At 37.3% G+C, this 25,848-nt stretch overlaps 1 protein-coding gene across 5 annotated transcripts in view; it reads left to right on the top strand.

The window, feature by feature from the left end:
- The window catches only part of LOC143022559 (uncharacterized), an 80,517-nt gene that overhangs the window by 19,519 nt on the left and 35,150 nt on the right, over positions 1-25,848 (top strand). For all 5 annotated transcript variants that reach the window (XM_076180851.1, XM_076180842.1, XM_076180835.1 and 2 more), the window contains one exon: positions 17,907-17,989. In XM_076180851.1, the coding sequence (XP_076036966.1) occupies positions 17,907-17,989 (83 nt within the window). The remainder of the gene's footprint in view (positions 1-17,906; positions 17,990-25,848) is intronic.

The raw sequence follows: 25,848 nt of genomic DNA, 5'->3' as shown, positions 1-25,848 counted from the left end.
AAAATACATGAGAAAAAAAGGAACAATATAGAAAGGGAAGAATGTTGTATGGAAAAACATATTTTGATAAAATGAGAAGAAAAAAAATAAAAAAGTAGACTGGGAAAGGATATACAAAGGAGAAACAACAGTAGAAGAGAAAAGTAAAATTTTGACAATTTATAAGGAGTGGAAAAGTATGTTCCAAAACAAAAACAAGAAAAAAGATATGTAAAATGTTGGTACAACAAAAGATGTAGAGAGTTAAAATATAAAAGGGATAAAGCTTGGATAAAATGGAAGAAAGACAAAAAAAATGGAAAATATATACTGATTATAGAAATGAATATGTGCAAGTGCGCAAAGAAGAAAAGAAAAAACACGAAAAGGATGTCATAGAAAAATGTAAAGATCAACCAAAACTATAGATTTGTAAACAAACTGAAAAACGAACAAGAATTAGTGAAATTATGACAAGGAGGAATCGAATACACAGAGGAAATAGAAATGGCAGAAATTATGAACAAGCCTTTTAAATCGGTGTTTACGAGGGAGACCATACAACTGAGAGATGACGAGCCGGAGGGGAAAGTCCCCCCTATGAAAGAAATAGAAGTAAAGAATGAAATAATGAATCACTTGAGAAATCTCAATGTCAGAAAATAGCATGGTCCAGATGAAATGGCAAACTGGATTTTGAGAGAATGCAGGGACAAAGTAACAGACAAAATACATAGTCTAATAACCAATTCATTGAAGGAAGGAAAAGTTCCAGAAGATTGGAAAAGAGCAAATATAGTACCAATATATAAGGGGGGAAACAAAGAAGACCCTACAAACTATAGACTGGTCTCTCTTACAAGTATGGTAGCAAAAATTTGTGAAAGAATGATCAAAATTAGATGGGCAAATTATTTGGAAAAAAAATGTACTAAATCCGAGACAGTTTGGATTTAGACAAGGAAGATCATGTGTCACAAACCTGATGTGTTTCTATTCAAGACTAATAGATGTAATACAGGAAAGAGATGGATGGGCTGATTGTGTAATTGTGTATTTCTAGACCTGAAAAAAGCTTTTGATAAGGTGCCACATGAGATATTGCTAAATTAGAAACTACAGGAGGAATACAGGGCAAACCACTAAAGTGGATGGAAGACTTCTTGCATGAAAGGAAAATGAGAGTGGAGATAAGAGACAAACATTTCAATTGGGATGAGGTGATTAGTGGAGTTCCACAAGGAACAGTACTGGCCCCAATAATGTATGCTATATAAATTATTTGGATGAAGGAATTGAAAGTTGTATGAACTTCTTTGCAGACGATACAAAAAGGTTGAAAAAAGTGAACACCAAAGAAGATTGTGAATCGCTGCAAAGCGATTTCAATAAGTATGGGAATGGAGTAGGAAGTGGGAGATGGAATTCAACATTAAGAAGTGTAGTTTAATGGAATTTGGAAGAAGCAAAAAAAAAAGAATAGTGGGATCATATACATTGGGAGTGGAAGAAATTAAAAAAGTGGAAAAAGAGAAGGACCTAGGAGTCATAATTATGAATAATGAGAAACATAAACAAAATTTTTGGAGAAACTTATAATTTGATAAGATCAATCAAAGTGGCATCTATATGCCTGGATGAAGAAATGATGAAGAAAATACTAGTCACTTTGATAAGACCAAAATTGGAGTATGCAGTGACAATGTGGTCACCAAGTACAAAAAAATGTATAACAAAACTTGAAAGAATACAAAGAGCAATTACAAAATTGGCACCAATGCTCTCAGAACTATCATATGAGGAGAGGCTGGCAAAACTTGAGCTACAGACATTAGAGCAAAGAAGAGAGGAGACTTGATAACTATAGAATCATGAAAGGCATGGAAATTATTAATAGAATCTAATCAAATGGGATAGTAGAGATACAAAAGGACATGGAAAGAAAATCAAGAAAGACAATTATAGAAGAGACCTGAAAAAGAACAGCTTTCCCCACAGGATAATAGACATTTGGAACATGTTAGATGAGAATGTGGTGTGTGCAAAAATGATACACAAATTTAAAAACAGTCCAGATAAAACAAAATATGGAGACGGGACATCACGAGTATAGCTCCCCTTCCTGTAAAATAGAACTTGGTAAATACACACAAGTAAGAAACAAGGATGGAAGAGAAATGGAATATACTAAAAGAAATTTATAATGAGGGAGTGAACAAATATGCACCACAACAAAAGCAAGAAAGAGTATACATTAAGGACTGTTACAACAAGAAATGTAGTGAGGCTAAGGATAAAAGAGACGAAGCTTGGAAAAAAAGGGGATGGGGAATGCAAATGGCAAACATACATCAAACTTAGAAAAGATTATTTAAAAATACACAGAGATTAAAAGAGAAAATATGAAAAAGAAGTAATAGAAAAATGCAAGGAACCTAAACTATTTTACAGATATGTGAATGGTAAACTAAAAAACAAACAAGAAATAGAAAAGCTGTGCCAGGGAAATTATGAATATACAGAAGAACAAGAAATGGCAGAAATTATGAGCAATCATTTCAAATTGGTATTCACAATTGAGAACTCACCTAACTGAGGGAATAGAGAGACAGATATCCTCCCCAATGGAGGAAATCAGCGACCAGATGAAAAACCTTGATGTCAAAAAATCGCATGGTCCAGATGGAATTGCAAATTGGATACTGAAAGAATGTGTAGAGGAGTTAATGGATAGAATATACAATATAATCAAATGCTCACTCAAGGAAAGGTGCCACAAGACTGGAAAAATGCAAATATTGTACCAATATAAAGAGGAAATAAGGAAAATCCAACTAACTACAGATTGGTCTCCCTAACAAGCACAGTAGGAAAAGTATGTGAAAAAGTTATCAAAAGTAGATGGGAAGAAAAAATTATACTGAATCCATATCAATTTGGATTTAGACAAGGAAGATCATGTACAACAAAACTGATCTGCTTCTATTCGAGACTAATAGAAATAATACAAGAAAGGGATGGATTGGCAGACTGTGCCTATCTGACCTACAAAAAATCATTTGATAAGGCACTATACAAGAAATTAATAAGAAAAATAGAATCAATAGGTGGCATTGGAGGAAAATTATTGGAGTGGATGGAAGACTTCATGACTGGAAGAAAAATGAGAGTAGTAATTAGAGATAAATACTCGAAATGGGAAGAAATGATAAGTGGTGTCCTGCAAGATTTGGTGCTGGCTCCAATCATGTTTGCCATATAAATAAATGACCTGGATGAAGGAGTGGAGTGTTGTATGAATTTTTTTTTGCAGATGATGTACTAAAGAAAGTAAGAACAAAGGAGGATTGTGAATCATTACAGTCAGACCTGGATAGAATCTGGAAATAGACTCAACAGTGGGAAGTGAACTTCAATATCTAGAAATGTGGTATAATGGAGGTTGGAAAAAGGAAAACCAGAATATAAAAAAATGATAGAATTAGTGAAAAAGTCAATAAAGTGAACTTGGAAAGAGACCTTAGAGTAATAATCAGCAAACACATGAGACCAGACAAACATATCAACAAATAGTTGGAGAAACCTTCAATCTATTAAGGTCAATGAAAGTGGCATTTGACTATTTGAATGAAGAAATGATTAAAAATATATTAGTTACATTAATAAGACTGAAATTGGAGTATGCAGCAACACTATGGACACCCAGTACTAAAACGAATATAAAGAAATTAGAAAGAATAGACGGAGTGGTTGGGAAATGTGGAGTTCCAGGAAAGAATCGTAGTGGAGAGTTGATTGTGATGTGTCTTGAGAGTTGATGATAGCAAAGACAGTGTTTCAGAAGAAAGTCAAGCATAAGTACACATGGGAGAGGGTGGTGGATGGAAGGGTGGTAGATAGGAAGAGTTAAGGATGTACATATTCTCAGGGGAGAGAGTGGGGGAATATCAGATAATTTTTTGGTGGAAGGTAAGTTGAAAAAGAGGAAAAGGACAAAAGTTAGAGAGGTGCTTAGATGAGAATGAAAAGGAGGAGTACAAGAAGAAACTGAGAGAGGAGTAGGAGGGAGTGAAGGAGGAATGGGGATGGTTCAAGGAGGGAGTCACAAAATGTGCAAAGATAGTGTGTGGAACAAGAAGAACAGGAGGAAATAGAAGGAAGGGTAGTGAGTGGTGGGATGAAGAAACAAAGAAGATTATGGAAGAGCAGAAGAGAGCTTTCACAGATTGGTTACAAAATAGGACGAGGGAACCATATGAGAGGTACAAAGAAAAGAGAAGTAAAGCACAAAATAAAGGCGGCAAAGAGGAGAGCAAATGTGAAATGGGGTAAGAGTATGACAGAAAATTTTGAAAGTAATAAAAAGATGTTTTGGAAAGAAATTAAGAGAGAAAGTGGAGGCAAATTAAGTAGAGAAGAAAAGGTAAAAGGTGCAGATGGAGAGATGATAATGGAAGAGAAGGCAGTAAGAGGAAGATGGGCAGAGTATTTTAGGGAGTTGCTAAATGTGAAGGAGGATAGGGAGGGAAAGGTAGTTGCAGTGGAAAGTGCTAAGAAAATGACTGTGATGAGTGAGGAAAATGGAGGAGAAATAAGGAAGGATGAAGTGAAGGCAGCTGTTAAGATGATGAGAGCAGGTAAGGCACCTGGTCTGGATGGATGTCATGCAGAATGTCTGAAAAAAGGAGGCACAGTGATGGTGGACTGGCTGGTGAGGTTATTTAATGTTTGTTTAAGAGAGGGTAGAGTGCCATAGGACTGGAGGAATGCCTGTATAGTTCCACTTTACAAGGGAAAAGGGAACAAGTGTGAATGTAGTAGTTTCAGAGGGATTAGCTTGTTAAGTGTAGTTGGGAAGGCTTATGGGAGGATCTTGATTGAGAGGATTAGGAGAGGAACAGAGGGAGTAATTGGTGAGGAACAGTGTGGAATTAGGACAGGTAGATGTTGTGGTAAGGCAGATATGTGAGAAAGCTATAGGAAAAGGTAAAGGATGTTTTTTTGGGCCTTCATGGATCTGGAAAAGGCTTGTGATAGGGTAGACAGGAAGGCACTGTGGGAGGTTTTGAAGATGTAGGGGATAGTAGGAAAGTTTTTTGGAGCAGTCAAGAGTTTATACAAGAGTAATAGTGTGTGTGTCAGGATTAGAAATGGAGAATGAGTGGTTTGAGGTAAAGGTGGGACTTCGTCAGGGATGTGTTATGTCACCCTGGCTGTTCAACTTATACATGGATGGGGTGGTGTGAGAGGTAAATGCAAGGGTGGTGGGTCAGGGATTGGAGATGGTTAAAGAAAATGGAGAAAAGTGGGAGGTGAGCCAGCTGTTGTTTGCAGACGACACTGCGTTTGTGGCAGGATCAGAGGATGTATTGAGGAAATTAGTGACAGAGTTTGGGAGAGTGTGTGAAAAAAGGAAGTTGAAGATAAATGTGGGTAAAAGTAAGGTGATGAGATGTACAAGGGGTGAAAGTGGCAGCAGACTGGAAGTGAGCATTAAGGGAGAGACTGGAGGAAGTGGATAGTTTTAGATACTTGGGTTTGGATGTGGCAGGAAAGGGAGGAATGGAGGTGGAGGTAGAATGTAGATTGAGAGAAGCGATTAACCCCTTCCATACGGTGCCGCACACGTAGGCGTCATGAGGAGCAAGTGGATTCACGACGCTGCCATATCGGCATCTTGATTATATTTATTGTAGTCGCCCCTGTGTTTTTTACATTCTCTCAAATGTGCCCTGAATCCCATTCTGTGGTTTTCAAAATTCGCGGGTGAAAGAGAGAATGATCGATATAAGCGGTGACTATATTTTATGATGCGAGTATTATTACGACACGTCATACGGCTGGCATTGGCTGCTGCCCGCGAGATTTAAGTTCCGTACTGAAGTGGTTAAGTGCCTTGGTGGATTAAAAAGTGTAATGAGAAATAGACATTTGGGGATGGATGCTAAGAGGAGATTGTCTTTTACCTAGTTAAACGGGAAGGGAGCTATGCCCATGATGCTCTTTGTAGCTTTCAGCATCAAGTTTTTTCCTAAAATCTTGAATAGTATTTGCACACACTGTTTCTTTTTTTCTAAGTTATTCCAATTATGCACGCTATGTGGGATTTTTTTTTTTCCCCTGATCTCTTCCATAGTTATTGTTGTGGTTGTCCTTCCCTAGACTGTCTGTCCGAGCAGTCCCATCTCCCCAAGGAATGCCACAGCCGAAACTGGGTTTTCCCACAAATCCTTTATAGAGTGTAGTATTGTTTGCGTCTACGTCGTGGGACCACCTCCCAACCCCAAGAGTTGGGGGCCAAACGGCGGCAACCAGCCCTGGCCACCGGCTCTACGCAGGTGGCACTGATCTCTTCCATGGTTATCCTTTTTTATTTTATTTTCATGACCTCTTGTTTTTCCGTTGTCACTTTTTAAGGAAATCATTCCTATCAAGGATTTCCATCCCTTTCATGATTCTAAATATAGTAGATCACCTCTTTCTCTTCTCTGCTCCATGTTGGTTGTTCCAGTTTCGATAATCTTTGTTTATATGTTAATTTGGAAAGAGCTGGTGCCAACTTTGACAATGCTCTATGTATTCTTTCTAATTTCCTTGTATTCTTTTTAGTACTGGGTGTCCATAGTGTCGCTGTGTATTCCAGTTTTGGTCTAATCAATGTAACTGATATTTTTTTAATAATTTCTTCATCTGAGTAGTCAAATGCCACTCTCATTGACTTTAATAACTTAATGGTTTTCTCCGACTATTTTGTTTATATGTTTATCCGGTGTCATGTCTTTGGTGATTATTACTCCAAGGTCCCTTTCTTAGTGCACTTTTTATTTCTTCTTCACTATTTTTTTTTTTTTTTTTTTTTCCAAATTCAATTATGCTACATTTCTTGATATTGAAGTTCACTTCCCACTTTTGCATCCATATCTAGATTTTGTCCAAGTCTGATTGTAATGAATCATTCCTCCTATGTTCTTACTTTCTTCAATATTTTTGCGTTATTTGCGAAGAAATTCATATTACATTCAACTCTTTCATCCATGTCATTTATGTATATGGCAAACATGATTGGAGACAGCAACCCTTGTGGAAAACCACTTATCATTTCTTCCCATTACGAGTATTTGTCTCTTATTACTACCCTCATTTTTCTCCCAGTCAGGAAGTCTTCCATCCATTCTAATAATTCACCTGCGATGCCACCTATTGATTCTAATTTTCTTATTAATTTCTTGTGTGGTGCTTTTTCAAATGCCTTTTGTAGGTCTAGATAGGCACAGTCTGCCTATCCATCCCTCTCTTGTATTATATCTATTAGTCTCGAGTAGAAGCAGATCAGGTATGAAAGAGTGATTGTGCCAACAGCACTGTATGGGGCAGAAACATGGAACATAAGAGAGGAAGAGAGGAGTTTGAATGTGTTTGAGATTAGGTGTCAGAGAAGTATGATAGGGGTTACTAGGCTGGATAGAGTGAGAAATGAGGAGGTGAGGAGGAGAACGAGGGTGGAAAGGGAGTTGGGAGATAGGGTGAATGAAAGTGTTGGGATGGTTTGGACACATGGAAAGAATGAGTGAAGAAAGACTAGTAAAAGAGGTGTGGAAGGAGTGAACATGAGGGGGCAGCCTAGGATGAGATGGATGGATGGGGTAAAAGGGGCTTTGGGGAAGAGGGGAATGTCTGTGGAGGAAGGACGGGAGAGGACAAAAAACAGGGGTGAATGGAGAATGGTTGTGTATGAAGTTGTGATGCATGAGGTGGGATGGGGGAGTGAGGTAGTGTGTGTGAGAAAACATTTACACAGCCCGAAGGGATTTCTCCCCGTCTTCTCCTTTTCTGCATGGGGGACTGAGAGGGGGGGTCGCCAATTTTATGAAGCTGCCTTGCTGTGGATGTGCTGTGTCTTGCGACACTGCTTCTGACCCAGGGCAGAGGACAAGATGCAGGGATGACCCGTCATCCAGGAGGTGCCAAGATAAGAGAGAGGGTGGAGGGGAGTGGAGTGAATTAGTTATGGAATGGGTGGGAATGTTTTTTGCTACCTCCCTTGTAAGGGGGAAGAAGCCTTTGGTATATGTATGTATGTAGAAAGAATACAGAGAGCAACGACAAAGTTGGCACCAGCTCATTCCAAATTAACATACGAACAAAGATTATCCAAATTGAAATTACCAACACTGGAGCAGAGAAGAGAAAGAGATCTACTGACTATATATAGAATCATGAAAGGAATGGAAATCCTTGATAGGAATGATTTACTAAAATGGGACAATGGAAAAACAAGAGGACACGAAAAGAAACTCAAAAAGGATAACTATAGAAGAGATCTGAAAAAATAGTTTCCCACACAGAGTGCTAGACATCTGGAATAATTTAGATAAAAAACAGTGTGTGGAAATACTATTCAAGATTTTAAGAAAAAACTTGATGCTGAAAGCTACAAAGACCACCATGGGCATAGCTCCCTTGATGCTGAAAGAAACAAAGACGGGTCACCACAAGCATAGCTCCCTTCCTGTATGATACAACTAGGTAATTGCACACACACGCATTCACAGAGAAAATGAGAGTGAAACTGGATGAAGGAAATAATGAATATGTAGATGATATAGAAATGACTGAAATTATGAACAAACATTTTAAATCTGTATTCACAATTGAAAGTTCACAAAAATTGGAAGGAAGGACAGAGAAAGATCCCCTCAATGAAAGAAATAACGATGACACACAAAGAAATAAGGGACCAAATAAAAAAACTTTGGCGTCAGAAAATCACACATGCAGAACGAAATTGCAACTTGGATATTAAAAGAATGTATAGATGAACTAATGGACAAAATACACAAGATAAATGATTTTCACTCAAAGAAGAAAAAATACCACAAGATAGGAAAAATGCAAATATTGTATCTATATATACAAAGGAGGGGACAGAAAATCCAACTAACTATAGACCAGTCTACCTTACAAGTACAATAACAAAAATATGTGAAAAAGTTAAAAGTAAGTGGATTAAACATTTGGAAGAGAATAACATATTAAATCCAAAATAATTTGGATTTAGATACAGAAGATCATGTGCCACAAACTTGATTTGCTTTTACTCAAGGCTAATAGAAGTAAAACAAAAAAAGGGCAGATTGTGGCTTAGATTTATAAAAAGCATTTGATAAAGTACCACACAAAAAGCTATTAAGAAAAATTGAAACGATAGGTGGAGTACAAAGAAAGTTGTTGGAATGGATGAAAGATTTCTTGAATGGGAGAAAAATGAGGGTGGTACTTAGGGACAAGAACTTGACCTGGGAAGAAGTGATAAGTGGAGTCCCACAAGGTTCTGTATCAGATTCGATAATGTTTGCCATATATATAAATGACATGGATGAAGGTGTGGAATGTTATATGAACTTCTTTGCAGATAAATGTGAAACTACTAAAGAGAGTAAGTACAGAGAAAGATTGTTAGTCACTAAAAAAAGACCTGGACAAAGTCTGGGTATGGAGTCAAAAGTGTGAAGTGAAATTCAACATCAAGAAATGTAATTTGGAAAAAGTAAAAATAGAATATCGGGACAATATAAAATTGGTACAAAGGAAGTTACAAAAGTCAACCTGGAAAGGGAGTAACTATCAGCAATGTCATGGCACCAGACATATCAACAGAATAATCGGAGAAACTTTCACTATACTAAAATCAATGAAAGTGGCCTTTGACTACTTGGATGAAGAGATAGTAAAGAAAATATTAGTTGCATTGATTAGACCAAAATTGGAGTATGCTGTGACACTATGGTCACCCAGTACTAAAAAGAACATAAAGAAATTAGAAAGAATTCAAAAGAACAACAACAAAAATGGCACCAACACTCTCCCAACTGATATACGAACAAAGATTGACCAAACTCGAACTACCAACCCTGGAACGAAGAGGAGATCTAACCATCTACAAAATAATGAAAGTGATGGAAGTCCTTGATAGAGATGATTTATTAAAGTGGGATAAAAGAAAAACAAGACATAAAAAAAAAAAGATAAATAAAAAAGGATAGTTATAGAAGACATCTGAAAAAGAATAACTTCCCACACAGTGACAAATTGAATGAGGAAACAGTGAGTGCAAAAACTATGCAAGAATTTAAGATCAAACTGGATACTGAAAAATACAAAAATGGGTCACTACGATTATAGCTCACTCCGTAAAATACAACTAGGTAAATCAAACGGATGTGGATGAATGGCTAGAAAATGAGCTCTTGTCAGCATTTTTTTGATAACAAATGGAAACACCGAGTTGTAATTTACGAAAGAGAAGCCATTGGCTTTATCGAGTGACCTTAATGGTAAGATAAGTTTCAAATAGTGTATTAAATACACAAAATGGGAAAAAAAAAGAAAGAAGAAAAAATGAACCAACGAAGAGAGGTTTGGACATGAGCAGAGTCGAGTCACGGCTGGGGTTGATACCAAAAAAATCATCCATGATTGATACCCGAAAATAAACTCAAAAGTGGGACACCAATGTTTTTTCAGGATTTTCAAAAGAAAGAGGATTATTAGGTAGAGGTTTAGATGTGGAAAGAGAAACCAGGTATAAAAATGTACCAAGAAATCAGGATGTTGCTGATTTGATGGAGGAATTAATAGATTTGAAAGAGTAATGTAGGGTAATGTACAGAGAGATAAACCAACTATGAAGAGCTAATGATGAGGTGAACAAAGAGTGTAATGATCTAGTAAACAAATTAAATATGGTCAGAAGTGATAATGAAAGAATGAAAAATGAAGATAAAAGTAAAAATAAGGCATTGAAAAAAGAAGTCAAAGAAATACAAGCAGTGACCCAGAAAGTAGGAGGAACAATTAAGATGACAGATCTAGAAATGAAGAATTAATGGAAGCTAGAACAAGAAAATCAGAAAACCTTTAAAGAAATAGTACAACAGCAGGTAGAGGAAAAGGCTACAAAAATGGTAATTAAAGTAAAAAAAGGAAAACTGGGTAAGAGACACAGTGGATAAAAAAGAAAAAGAAAAAAATCAATGTACACAGATACCAAAGAGAAAAAGAAGAGCAAATTGCAAAAGCAATTCTTAAAGATATACAAGAGGAGGGACAGGTAGTGGACAAAGAGATTGAAGAAGTAAATAGAATGGGACAGTATTCTAGAAAAAAACAGTATGGGCCACAAAAAAACAAAGTAAGGTCTCAAATGATAGCTGAAGAAGTACTATCAAAAGTAGAAAAGCTGGCAAATACTGAAAATTGCAAAAATGTATGGATAAAGAAATGAGGAAAAAAAAAATAGAAATGAAGCAAATGGAAAAAGAAAATACAAAGAACGGAGACTGATTTTTAGTAAAGGACCTGAGGCTTAGAAAATGGTTCATAAAAAAGGAAATATAGTAAACCAAAAAGAGAAGGAAAAAGTTAAAAATAACATTTACTAACATAGATGGCTTGACTAAATGAATTAAACTACTATCTGTCAGTAGAGAAACCAGACATAGTGGGAATTGTGGAGACACAATTAAAAGGGCCACTACCATTAAATACTGTGGGACAAGGTCTATACAACCATTGGGCAAAAAATAGAAAGGAGAAACAGGGTGGAGTCATGTTCTTGACTAAGAAAGGTTTAAATGTGACAAAGATAACAGAAGGAAAAAATAATGTGTATTTGATTAGGATTGAAGTTTAAAACAGAGACATGAAAAATAGAAAATTTGTAGTAATATATGTGCCCCCAAAACATAGTCTTGGACAGATAGTGATCATTCCAAAATGTTGGTAGACACTAAGAATGCATTAATTGAATTACTGATAAGAGGAAACAGTAATTATGGGTGACTTTAATTCAAAAGAAATATGTTGGGAAGAAATGACTGTGAAAGGTGGAGAAGACCTTTGGGGAAATATTCTACTGGATATGACCATTGAATGCACATTGATTCAATGGGTGAAGGAAAATACCAGGTATAGAAACAATGAAGAACTGTCAAGAAATGTATTATAATGGAATGGAATTTGGAAAAAGTAAAAAGAGAATATCGAGACAATATAAAATTGGTACAAAGGAAATTAAAAAGTTAACTCAGAAAGGTACCTAGGAGTAACTATCAGCAATGACATGGTGCCAGACAAACATATCAACAGAATAGTCAGAGAAACCTTCAATTTACTAAGATCAATGAAATTGGCCTTTGACTACTTGGATGAAGAAATGGTAAATATTAGTTACATTGATAAGACCAAGATTGGAGTATGCTGCAACACTATGGACACCCAGAACTAAAAAGAATATAAAGAAATTAGAAAGAATCCAAAGAGCAATGACAAAGATAGCACCAACACTCTGGTACGGGAAAGGAAATCCCCAGACAGCCACCAGGATGACCTGTCCATGTCCCTGTCTTCGAGTGTATAATTATAAGGTTCAAGCAGTTTGTAGACAGCTTACTGAAGAAGACTGAGTCGGTTGAAACGTACAAGCAATAAAGGAGTTCCAGCCCATCTTCGCTTATTCTTCCTCCACCCACACTCTCATATATATATATATATATATATATGTATATACTCTCTCCCACCAGATAATGTGGTTTGGACACATGGAAAGAATGAGTGAAGAAAGATTAGTTAAATAAGCGTGGAAGGCAGAGGTGTGGGGTGTGAACATGAGGGGGTGACCGAGGATGAGATGGATGGATGTGGTAAAGGAGGCATAGGGAAAGAGGGGAATGTCTATTGAGGAAGGAAGGGAGAAGACAGAAGATAGGGGTGAATGGAATGGTTATGTATGGATGATGTGATAAATGGAAGGGAGTGAATGGGGTATGGGGGGGGGGAAGGGAGTATATTGGAATGATATTTTGATGCCGCCCAAAAGGATTTATCCCCATATTCTCTTTTTCTTCATGAGGGTACAGAGAGGGGGGGTGGGGTCACTGATTAAATGAAATGGTCTTGTTGTGGATGTGCTGTGTCTTGCAACACCTCTTCTGACCCACAGCACTGGGTGAGATGCAGGGATTACCTGTCATTCAGTAGGAACTAAGATAAGATGGGGAGGGGGTTGAATGGAAGTGGAGTATGTGGTGATGGAATGGGTGGGAGTAGATCTTATCCCTTTCTTTTTTGGCTACCTTGTAAAGGAGGGAAAACCTGTTGGTATATGTATGTACACACACACACACACATATATATATATATATATATATATATATATATATATATCTGCCTTGATGGACGGATCACTGATTAAATGAAGTGGAATTGCTGTGGATGAACTGCCTTGCTGCATTGCTTCTGACCCAGGGCAATAGATGAGATGTAGTGATGACCCATCATCCATGAGGAATTAAGATGAGAGGGAGGGAGGGGTGTTGGATAGGAGTGAAATGGGTGTGAATGGAATTATACCTTTTGACTGGCTGGCTTCCTGGTAAGGGGGAAAGAGCCCTTGGGATATGTATATATATGTATACTTGTATATATAAAATGCCACGATTTTACCAATAATGGATTGGCTCAAACACAAATGAGTAGCTCAGGAGGCTGGAGTTGAAATCTTTAAATCCCTGTGGGTCAACTGAAAAAAGAATACTGGATGTAAGAATTCTTATGAACACTAGCATATTGACACCATATCAGGATTGGATGATGCCTTGTATAGACAACACACATACATGTACCAACAGCTTTTTCCCCCTTACATGGGAGGTAGCCAAAAACAGTGGCATAAAATCCACTCCCCATTCTATCTCCACATACTCCACTCCCATTCATCCCCCTCCCTCCCTTTTATCGTGGCTCCCCCTTGATGGGTCTTCCCTGCATCTCACCCATTGCCCTGGGTCAAGCAATGTAGCAAGACGTAGCACATCCACAGCAAGGCTGCTTCATGTCATCAGTGACCCTCATTCTCTTGTGAGTGGTTATGTGTGAATGCTATTTTGATGCAGCCCAAAGAGATTTCTCCCCATTTTCTCTTTTCTTGCATGAGGGGACAGAGAGGGGGGGGGGGGGATTGCCAATTAAGTGAAGTGGCCCTGCTATGGATGTACTGTGTCTTGCTGCATTGCTCCTGACCCAGGACAGTGGGTGGGATACAAGGATGACCCATCAGCCATGAGGAGCTAACAGGAGAGGGTAACAAGGGTGATGGACGGGAGTAGGTATATACCCTTTAACTTAGTTACCTCCCTTATAAGGTGGAAAAAACCTTTGATATATAGTTGGGAAATGAGCAAAGGTACAAAAAAGCCGTTATTGGTTTACTACGTAAGAAATGAAACAAATACAAGATTGGAAGAGAAGGATATAGGAATGTTGGTCATTTGTAAATTGTCATCTGTTGGGTACATTAATAGAAATTTTGGTGAACCACACAAACTGTTGACAAACATAAGTATGACATTTAATTTTTTGAACTGAGATGATAAAACTCTGAGAATCCAATTTGTTCAGGACATAGATAAGATCAAGATAATATGAAAAACAACTAAAATTGTCCACAACATAATAGACCGACCATATTAGGAAAGGTCAGAATGATTAGATCACCCCTCATTAGAAAAAAGGTAACACTGATGAAAATATGGATAAAATGGACTGAGAAGATTGTAGGACAACATGGATTGTTGCAAATCATTAAGGTTGCTTTTCACTATATTGAAAAAAGAGGTCACTTGATTACAGTGTTCAGGTCACTATAGTGGGAAGACTACATTGACAGAAGAGATCTCTTGATTTGGGATGAGAGTGCGTCTCAAAGTTATGAGGACAAATTGAAAGACAAAATGTTCTAGTGATGTGGAGAAATGTGATTGTCCACACAGATGCATAAATACCTGGAATAGCTTGGAAGGGAAAATAGCTCAAGCTGGAACTATACATGAATTTGAAGCTAAGTATGACCCCACAAGCACTGCTCTTTTCCTTTATATGATTAGTAAATACAACATGACAGAATTAAATGGACACCAAGAGAAATTATTTAATTTATTAAACAATGAATTGATACAATTAAACTGCTTATAAATGGTCACAGTGTGAATAGTACTTGGTTGACATCACCTTTGCTTTTTTCAATACAAGGACCCTTCTAGGCATGCTAGTGATTAGTTCACAAATATCATCTTGAGAGATTTCTTGCCTTGTTTCCCATAGTAATCCTAAGAGTTTGGGTTTTGAAGATGGCTTCCTGTTCTTTTTGTGAAGTTGTTGGTCTAATATACCCCAGAGGTGTTCAATAGGGTTCATATCTGGGGACTGACTTGGCCATTGAAGTTTCCTGATCCCATTTTGGCTCAACCAATTTTGTGTTGCTTGATCAGTGTGACAAAGAGCTCCATCTTCCATAAATAGGAAGACATTTTTACTCTTTCTACCACTGGAAAATATTGGAATGAGTCTTTCCTTTAACATAGAAACATATTTGCCTGAATTGATGTTTCCTTGACACTCCACAAGCTCTGATCAGAGAAAATGACAGTGCTCCAAATGGCCACAGGTCTCTCCACCATCTCAACAATCCAATCCTTTTTGCGCTTGATATTGGCTGGACAAAGGAGTGGTTTCCTTCTTGCAGCTCTGCCATAGTAACCCAGCTTGTGGAGATACCTGACAGCTGTTGTGTGACTGACATCAGCTTGTGCTGCTATGTCAGAGGCCTTGCAATGTGGATCCTCCTCGGTATTTCTTTTGACAGGACACAAGGGTGTTTCTGAGGGCCCGGGATGACCTGAATGAGGTTGTGTGCCCTTCTTGCCCTCTCTGGTGAATTGTACAATCACTCTATTAACAGTAGAAAGGGATGTTGACAGATTTTCAGATATTTTGCATTGACTAAGTCCACCTTCATGTTGACCCACAATATGACCTTGCTGAAATTTAGATAAGCCTACTGCTCCATTGGTTTGTAGCATGCTTGATTAATCTTGTATGTAGTCTGAAACATAAATCTAGGTACAGGTACTCCTCGTTTAACGACCTACTCGGTTAACGACAACTCGGAGTAACGACGGGCTTTATGACATTCATTTAACGTAAATCTCCCGAAGCTACAACATCGTGTACGATAATTAAGTTGGCTGAGGCAAATTTGTATGATGTTATAAATGAACTTGTACAGTGGATATTACCTGTGAGGTAAAGTGTTCTGAAGCTTAGGTCTACATTACCATCCTGCAAGCTGAAAAAACTACCTGGGGTACAGTATATACCGGTAGTGGTAGATTTTTAGTTTCGACCAAGGGCGCAATATAGCAATAGAAAATTAATCATTAATTTTGTAAATTATAATGTATCAACGTAATATGCAATTTTGTGAGCGGAAAAAAAAAGGTGCTAAAACAAATTTCGTAAGTAACGAAGTCATGTCGGACGAATGGTACACCATGTTTGTTATGATAGATGCCGATGTCGAAGAAATGAAAGGATGATAAATCCGTCTAACCTAAACTAAACTAACCTAACCTGTGTTTGATAAATCATTACCTGCAAATTAAATGTCATCCGGCTCGTCCTTGTGAGAGACGTTGGCAGACAACAAGATGGCGTCCCGATCCTATGCTACCGACTTCGTTCATTAGCATATTTTCTTGTAGCATGGTATTTTTTACTTTCATTTCCGCCCACAAAATTGCATATTACGTTGATACATTTTAATTTACAAAATTGCATCCATGGTCGAAACTAAAAAAATACCCCGGTATTCAATATGGAATGTCAGCATAACGCGGATTTGGTCATATACGGTAATTTCAGGAACCTAACCACCGTAAATAAACAGTAAATAAAGCTTTAATGTACTGTATAAAAGAGGGAAAATACACGAAAATAAAGATACATGTATTGCTGGACATTGTACATACAGTACATGTACGTATATGTATACACTTTCGCTTAACAACCAATTCGGTTAACGACGGTGCGCTGGTCCCAATTGTCGTAGTTAAACGAGGAGTACCTGTAAATATAACATATTAGGTAAATTTCAATAACATTTAGCATTAAATAAGAGCAGAAATGCATTTTTCTTGGTGTCTATTCAGTTCTGTCATGTCTGTGTACATACATATACCAAGGGCTTTTTCCCCCTTACTATGGAGGTAGTCAAAGTCTCAAGATATAATTACTCTCCTACCCATTACATCCCCACCCACTCCACTCCCATTCACCACCCCTCCCTCCTTTTCTTGGCTCCTCCTGGATGATGGGTCATCTGTGTATCTCACCCATTGCCCTGGGTCAGAAGCAATGCAGCAAGACACGGCACGTCAACAGCAAGGCTGCTTCATTTAATTGGTGACCCCCCTCCTCTGTCCCCTCATGTAGAAAAAGTGAAAACTGGGAGAAATCCCTTTGGGCTGCATGAAAATATCATTCACACATACTCTAACCCTAACCCTCCATCCCATAAATACAATCAGGTTAACCCCTTTGATACGATGATGTCTACGTAGGTGTCATGAGGAGCAAGTGGGTGCGCGAGGATGCAGATGTCGGCATCTTGATTATATATATTGTAGTTGTACCTGCGTGACCCCCATACTCTGTAAACTGGCTTCATCATATTTTCTATGGTTATCAAAAGTCATGCGTGAAAAAGAACAAGCAATACAGTGGTAACTTTATTTTTTATAATGTGAGTATTATGAAACAACATCGCATGTCTGGCAGCTAATGCTGCCCGCGAGATTTTGGCCCGTATTGAAGGGGTTAATATACATACATACATACCCAATTATGAGCTGATTACTTGAGTATCACACTGATACAGTTTCATGTTTCTTCCCAGAGAAGTCTGTAGGAGAGCTTAATGCCCATTGCTGGGTGCTGTTGGGCTGCAAGTGTCAATTCATTGAAACTCAAGGTGACAGTTAATTATCATATATCTCCATGTGTTACTATCATGTCTATCTTGTACATTTCAGAGTGAAGATGTGGCCTGTTCTTCAAAGAGTCTATCTGAGGAAAGGACAGTTTCATGTACTTCTGAGAGATTTTCCCCTAGGAGGTATGGTCATCCATTAAAGCAGCTGTCTATATTTCCTAAACAGGGAGAGGTAGTTTCTAGAGTGCTGAAAATAGAAAGGGAGAAGGGTATTGAAAATTCAGAACCTGGGATTGAAATTGATCATCGCTCCAAAGAACAGAACATGGTTGGTGGGCATGGGAAGGATCATATAATGTTGGAAGAAAGCAAAGATTGTTTTGTTGGATCAGAAAATAATGAGATGAATACCATGAGTAAGAATAGTAAATATAATACTTCTAAAAAGAAAACTCCAAAGCAGCAGGATAAAAAAAAACTTGTTCAAAGATCAATCATGTCTTTCTTTCAAATTATTCCCAAGGATAAAGTTGCATGAATTCAGGCAGAGTGATTAGCAATGTAAATATGATGGTCATACCTGGATTTTTATGATATGGTGCTCATGATATGAATTATGATGCATTATTCTCTTGTTGAAGATGATTGCATTTGGAGACGTTTTTGATCTTGGCAATAAGACTGAAAGTAGCAGATATATTACTTTACTTATGTACCAAGAAATTGCTTTTTCAAATGTCAATTTGGAATGTTTTGCTATCAAGTATTAACGTAATGACTCAGTAGTTTGTACATAATGTTAAGCTAAGATAATGGAGATTATAAGAAAAGGCTGGAATTGCTTTAATTTGATAGCATTAAAAGAGGCACAAGTTATGAAAAGATGGATATTACAACAGTGAGCAGGTAGAATTTTAATAGAAGGGATGTAAATTATGATAATTCCACCTTTTGCAATTGCAAACAAATCCAAACTACTTGTAGGCTATTTGTAAATCACTGAAATATGTAATTGGCAGTCTATTTTACTAGTAGGTTGAAATCTCATTATAGCTGTAATGCATGTGATATTCTTTTCAGTTTCAATGTATTCAACATAATTTTTGTTATGGTACTACATTTAGAAAGTTTTTATTATTATAATTTTATTTTTATTTATTTTATTATTTTATTTTTGCCATTGAATTTTTTTTTTTTTTATTATTATGTTATTATTTTACCGAGTCATAAAAAGGATGACGGGAATTTTTACCTTGTGTTGCTTTCATGATGTCATGGGTATGCAGATGGTCTTCTTTGCTAAGCTTTATTTTCTATGAATAGGTAAAGCATCACAAAGCTATATAAAGTTCCATTTGATTTTCATGTACATAATCCTATGGCAGATTTACAGTTTTATTTATTATTATGTCATTATTTTACGGACATGAAAATTATGACGGGAATTTTCACCTTCACTTGTGTTGCTTTTATGTTGTCATGGGTATTTAGATGGTCCTCTTTGCTAAGCTTTATTTTCTGTGAATAGGTAAAGCATCAAAGCTTTGTAAAGTCCTAATTGGGTTTTATGTATATAATCCTGTGGCAGTTTGGCACAGACATGGAATAGATGTCCTATAGAAGCAAATTAGAAAAAAGAAAAAATGGCACCCTCTTGTTTTCTTTTTGGACTTGAGATAGACTATTTTTTAGTTTTTTTCTTTGCTTTTAGTTCTGTAAGTCTGCATGAGGGGACGGAGGGGGAGGGATCGCCAATTAAGGGAAACGGCCTTACATATGGATGTGCTGTGTCTTGCTGCATTGCTCCTTACCCAGGGCAGTGGGTGAGATACAGGGATGACCTGTCATCCATTAGGAGGTAAGATGAGAGGGAGGAAAGGGTGTTGCATGGGAGTGAAATGAGTGGGAGTGGGTACTTGCCTTTTGACTTAGCTACCTCCCTTGTAAGGGGGAAAAAGCCCTTGGTATATTGATAGATAGTTCTGTAAGCAGAGTTATTCATTTAATCACAGATTCTTTTTGGGAGATTCTTGAATTTGTTTGGCTAGTAAGAGTTTAATTTTATTGATTTACTGGATTGAGCCTCATCACTCTTTCAGTCATGTTGTCAGTTCATCCTTCATACTTCCCAGCAGTTCTGTCACCCATATGCACTTTTACTTGTTTAATACTTGCTTTCATTTCTGGCACTGCTGATATGTCCAACTTTTGAGGATATGACTAATGCATTCACACAGCATGACCAGACCACCTCAGGTTAGTCTGTCTAGGTCTTTTTCTTGGTCCCTTCACAAATTATGCCATTCCCTATTTTCTCATATTTTGTAATTCATATAAGCTACTCTTAATTTCCCTACAGTGCCTGTTGCCAAACTACACATCTTTTTTATACCATTTCCTCAGTCTCAAATTTAGAATTTGCCAGAGGAAGTGCTGTATTTTTCTCCTGTGTTCTTGTTTATATCCTTGGCTTTTATAAGTTTCCATATCTGTTCATCTTCTGTACCATCTCTTCAGATTTGAGTGTCCCTAAACTTAGAATTGCTTGCTAACTTCCAAGACCTGGTGATTAACCTGTTGAGGCTTGTTACTTGAACTTTATTTTACAAAGGATTACAAAGGCGGAGCATGCCGACAGGAGACCTTTTGATCCATATCTAGGTCGGATGCAAAAAAAAAAATCATATTGATAATAAAATAATAATTTTAATGGATATGTGCCATCCCTCTTGTACTGATCCAACCTTAACATGTCTTTGATATAATCAGTCATTTAATCATTTCATATAATTGTGAAAGTAATTTCTTTAGCATTTTGCAACTCCTGTTTCCAGCATTCCCTCCAGGTAATGATGTGATCCTCTTTCTAGCCAACATACATAACACAATTGGTTTTGTGCACAATCCCATTTTCTCTTTTCTGCTTCTTCATGATTTTGAAAGTTCTTTTGTGTGTTAGAAAACCAGCTTTCTTGGATTTCTGTTTCATCTCCTCATTTGACTTGATCTTGTGTCATTTTCCTTTATTCTACTAAGAATTTGATGCCATCATATCCATCAAACCTTTTTCCTTTTACAACAGGACAGGTTCCAATTTCTGAGGGAGAATATTGTTTTCTTGGTTATTGGGAACCATTCTGTGAAGTAGTAGTGAAGTGTGGTTCTTATGAGTTGTATGTTGTGAATAGTGAATTTTGGCTACCTCACTTTTAAGGGGGTAAAAGCCCTTGGTATATGTATGAATAGTGAATTTTCTGCTAACCAAAACTTTACATGGTACTGACCTAAGAATCTTTAGTCTTGTTTGTTTTCAGTCATGCCCATGATGTGTGTACTGAAGGAAATATGTGTATAAAAAAGTGAGGGCAAGGGTTTTTGTGAATTATTTTTGTTAAGAGACTATTCAATTTGACTCTTGTCTGGGATGGATTGTCCCACAGATTCTAGAGGGCAAACCACCATTCACATAGAAGAGATCTGAAAAAGAATAGCTTCCCACACAAAGTGGTGGATATCTGAAATAAATTAGAGGAGGCAACAGTGTGTGCAAATACTATACAAGAATTTAAGAACAAACTTGATGCTGAAAGATAAAAAGCCAGGTCACAACGAGCATAGCTCCCTTCCCGTAAAATACAGCTAGGTAATATGTCTTAGCCAAGGTTTCAGGTGTTTTTTGGCGGCCATTTTGTCATTGCCAAACTGGACCATGATTGTCATGTCATCTGCCTAAGTGAGAGTTTTGATGTCATGTTCAAGATTTGGTGTAAGGAGGTCACTCATGAACCTATTAACAACACGGGTGACAATATTGCTCCTTGAAGATTCATTTGTAAAATCTTTTGTCCCCCCCCCCCCCTGATAAAAGGTTCTTCTAAGACTCTACACTCTGCCATCTATGTCAGCCATTATTGTTATGGTTGCCCATCTCAGTTTATATGTGTATATATATATTGAATATTGGTTTATATATATGTATAAAACTAAGGAGCTAAGATGAGAGGGAGGAAAGGGTGGTGGATGGGAATGAAATAGGTGGGAGTGGATATGTATGCCTTTTAAATTGGTTACCTCCCTGGTACTGGGAGAAAAGCACTTGGTAAATAGATAGATATGTGTATATATATATATATATATATATATATATATATATCTACCAAAGTACCAAGGACCTCTTCCCCAATATAAGGGAGATAGCCAACCATGTATATGTATTTATCTAGTTGTATTTTATGGGAAGAGTGCTATACTCATAGTGACTCGCTTTTGTGTCTTTCCGCATCCAGTTTGTTCTTAAGATCTTGTATAGTTTTAGCACTCATTGTTTCCTCATTCAATTTGTATGTATATATATATATGATTAGATTTGCAAAAGAGGTTTGGAAGGCAAAGGTGGAAGGAGTGAACATGAGAGGGCCAACCAAGGATGAGATGGATGGATGTGGTAAAAGGGGTATTGGGAAAGAAGGAAATGTCTGTTGAGGAAGGAAGGGAGAATACATAAGATAGGGCTGAGTGAAGAATGGTTGTGTATGGACAATGCTGTGATTCATATCGGGAATAAAAATACAATTAGGTAAATACACAGCTCGATGGCACAGTGGTAGCATTCACATCTGTTACCTCAGCAGTCTGAGTTCAAATCTTGGCCAGGGCTGAAACAGTAACACTGTGCTACAAGCAGTTACTCCAACTCTTGTGGGCAGGGAGTTGGAGTGTGTTTGTCATAGCTTTACCCATAAATCAGTCATATGTGAGCTCTGAGCACTCATCTGGGGGGGTAATAATTGTTGATCATGAGTTCGACATGTGAACCAAGAGGATGGTGAATCACACACATGCACACCAAGGGCTTCTTTACAAAGGAGGAAGGCAAGTCACTTGGTTTTATTATATATATATATATATATATATATAATATGTGTGCATGTATTTGACTAGTTGTATTTACCTAGTATCTTATGGGAAGGGGAGCTACATTTGTGGTGCCCTGTCTCTGTATCTCACAGTATCTAAATTGTTCTTAAATTTGTGTATGGTTTCTGCACACACTATCATTTCATCTAGTTTATTCCATACATCCACCACTCTGTGGGAAAAGCTGTTCTTTTTCAGGTCTCCTCTATAACTGTCCGTTTTGAGTTTCCTTTCATGTCCTCTTGTATTTCTTGTATACTAATTTAGTAAGTCTTCTTTATCAAGGACTTCCATACTTCTCATGATTCTATAGATGGTCAATAAATCTCCTCTTTGTCTTCTTTGTTCCAGGGTCAATAATTTTAGATTTGACAATCTGTCTTTGTATGACAGTTCTGAAAGTGTGGGAGCCATCTTCGTAGTTGCTCTTTGGATTCTTTAAATTTTCCTTATATTCTTTTTGGTACTGGGTGACCATAGTATTCCTGTGTACTTTAGTCTTGGTCGTACCAGTGTGACTAGTATTATCTTCATTTCTTCGCCCAAGTAAGTAAATGCCACTTTTATTGATCTCTGCAAATTGTAGGTTTCTCCAACAATTTTGTTTATCCGTTTGTCATGGGACATATCTTTTGTGACGATTACTCCCAGGTCTTTTTCAAATTCTACATTCTTTACTTCCTTTGCACCAATTTTATATTGTCCTGATATCCTTTTTTTTTTTTTTCCAAAATTCCATTATACTACATTTCTTAATGTTGAAGTCCACTTCATACTTCTGACTCCATTCCCAAAGTTTGTTCAGATCTCTGCAGCTACTCACAGTCTATTTCAGTGCTCACTTTTCTCAACAACATTGTGTCATCAGCAAGGAAGCTCATGTAATTATCCACACCCTTGCCCATGTCATTTACATAGCTAGTAAACATTATTGGAGCCAGTACCGATCCCTGTGGAACTCCACTAATCACCTCTTCCCAATTAGAACCTTTATTGCTGAGCACTACTCTCATTTTTCTTCCATGCAAGAAATCCTCCATTCCATTATACCTTATACCCCTCCTATGGTTTTCAGTTTTCCAAATAGTTTTCTATATGGTACTTTATCAAAAACTTTTTGTAGATCTAGGAAAGCACAATCATCCCATCTGTCCCTTCCCTGTCTGAATCCAAACTGTCTTGGGTTTAGTAGGTAATTCTCCTCCAGATGTTTTATCCATTTATTTTTGATAACTTTTTCATATATTTTGGCTATGGTACATGAAAGGGAAACCAGTCTAATTCGTTGGGTCTTCCTTGTTTCCTCCTTTATATATTGGTAGAATGTTGGCCTTTTTCTAGTCTCCTGGTATTTTCCTTCCTTTAGCAAACTTGTTACATATTTTGCCTACCAATTCTTTACACTCATAGTATCCAATTTGCAGTTCCATCTGGGCCATGTGATTTCTGAAATCTAGCCTTGTTATTTGGCCCATTATTTCAGCATGTGTTGCTATTGTGTCCATCACAGAAGGGATTTCACTTCTCGCCTTTCATCCCAGTGTCATACTTTTTCTCTAGTGAAAACCAACCTCACTTCACCTGTTACACCTTTAAACCTGCACTCAATATATTCCTTTTCCTCTTTTTGTCTTCATACATATTAATCTACCCCTTCATTACAGACTTCCATTAGAATCTTCCATTTTTCTTCCACTTGTGTCTCTCCATTGTGAAATTTTCCCCCAAATTCTTTTTTAAATTTTTTCTTAAGTTTCACATAGTCAGTTTTACTATATACCAGTCTTTCTTTTCTGTATTTATCATTTCTTTCCATATATATTTCCTCCTTTAGTTCAAGCTCAAGTAATATGTGGTCACTCTTCCCAGTGGTGTCTTGTATTCGGTCTCCGACTGTTTTGTTGATATGTTTGTCTGGTGCCATGTCATTGCTAATAATTACTCCTAGAGCCATTTCTGAGTTAACTTTTTTAACTTCCTTAGTACCAATTTTATATTGTCCCGATATTCTATTTTTACTTTTTCCAAACTCCATAATACTACAGTTTTTGATGTTGAAATTCACTTCCCACCTTTGGCTCCATTCCCAGACTTTATCCAGATCTTTATGTACTGATTCACAGTCTTCCTCTGTACTTTCTTTAGTAGTTTTGCATCATCTGCAGAGAAGTTCATATAACATTCCACACCTTCATCCATGATATGTATGGCAAACATAATCGGAGCCAATACCGAACCTTGTGGGACTCCACTTATCATTACTTTCCTGGTCGAGTATTTGTCTCAAAATACTACCCTCACTTTTCTCCCATTCTAGAAATATTTCATCCATTCCAATAACTTTACTGGAATACCACCTATTGATTCAATTTTTCTTAATAGCTTTTTGTGTGGTACTTTATCAAATGCTTTTTGAGATGAAATGCCAGAGAAGTATGGTAGGGGTTACTAGGCTGGATAGAATGAGAAACACGGAGGAGAGTGGGGGTGGAAAGGGAGCTGGGAGATATGGTTGATGAAAAGGTGTCAGGATGGTGTGGATACATGGAAAGAATGACTGAAGAAAGTTAGTAAAAGAGATGTGGAAGGCTGAGGTGGATGAAGTGAACATGAGGGAGTGACCAAGGATGGGATGGATGGGGATTGGGAAAGAGGGGGATATCTGTTGAGGAAGGGAGAAGACGGGATAGAGGTGAGTGGAGAATGGTTGTGTATAGATGATGCTGTGATGCATGGAAGGGAGTTAAGGAGTATGTGTGAATGATATTTTAACATAGCCCAAAGGGATTTCCCCGCATCTTCTCTTTTTCTTCTTGAGGGGACAGAAGGCTCTAATAATGTTTGCTATATATGTGATTGACATGGATGAGGGTGTGGAATTTTACATGAAGTTCTTTGCAGATGCAAAATTGTTGAAGAAAGTACTGAAACTGTCCGTGACTCACTACAGAGAGAGCTGGACAGGGTCTGGGAATGGAGTCAAAAGTAGGAAGTGGACTTTAACATAAAGAAATATATTATGAAATTTGGAAAAAGTAAAAAAAGGATATCAAGACAATATATAATTGGTGAAAAAGAAGTAACGAAAGTTGGATATGATCATCACGAAAGATATGTCCCCTGAC

This window comes from Oratosquilla oratoria, chromosome 3, assembly GCF_046742065.1.
Source record: "Oratosquilla oratoria isolate Oo_2021 chromosome 3, ASM4674206v1, whole genome shotgun sequence".
Taxonomy (NCBI): domain Eukaryota; kingdom Metazoa; phylum Arthropoda; class Malacostraca; order Stomatopoda; family Squillidae; genus Oratosquilla; species Oratosquilla oratoria.
Note: the sequence above shows the minus strand (reverse complement) of the source record. Positions and strands in the feature narration are given on the sequence as shown.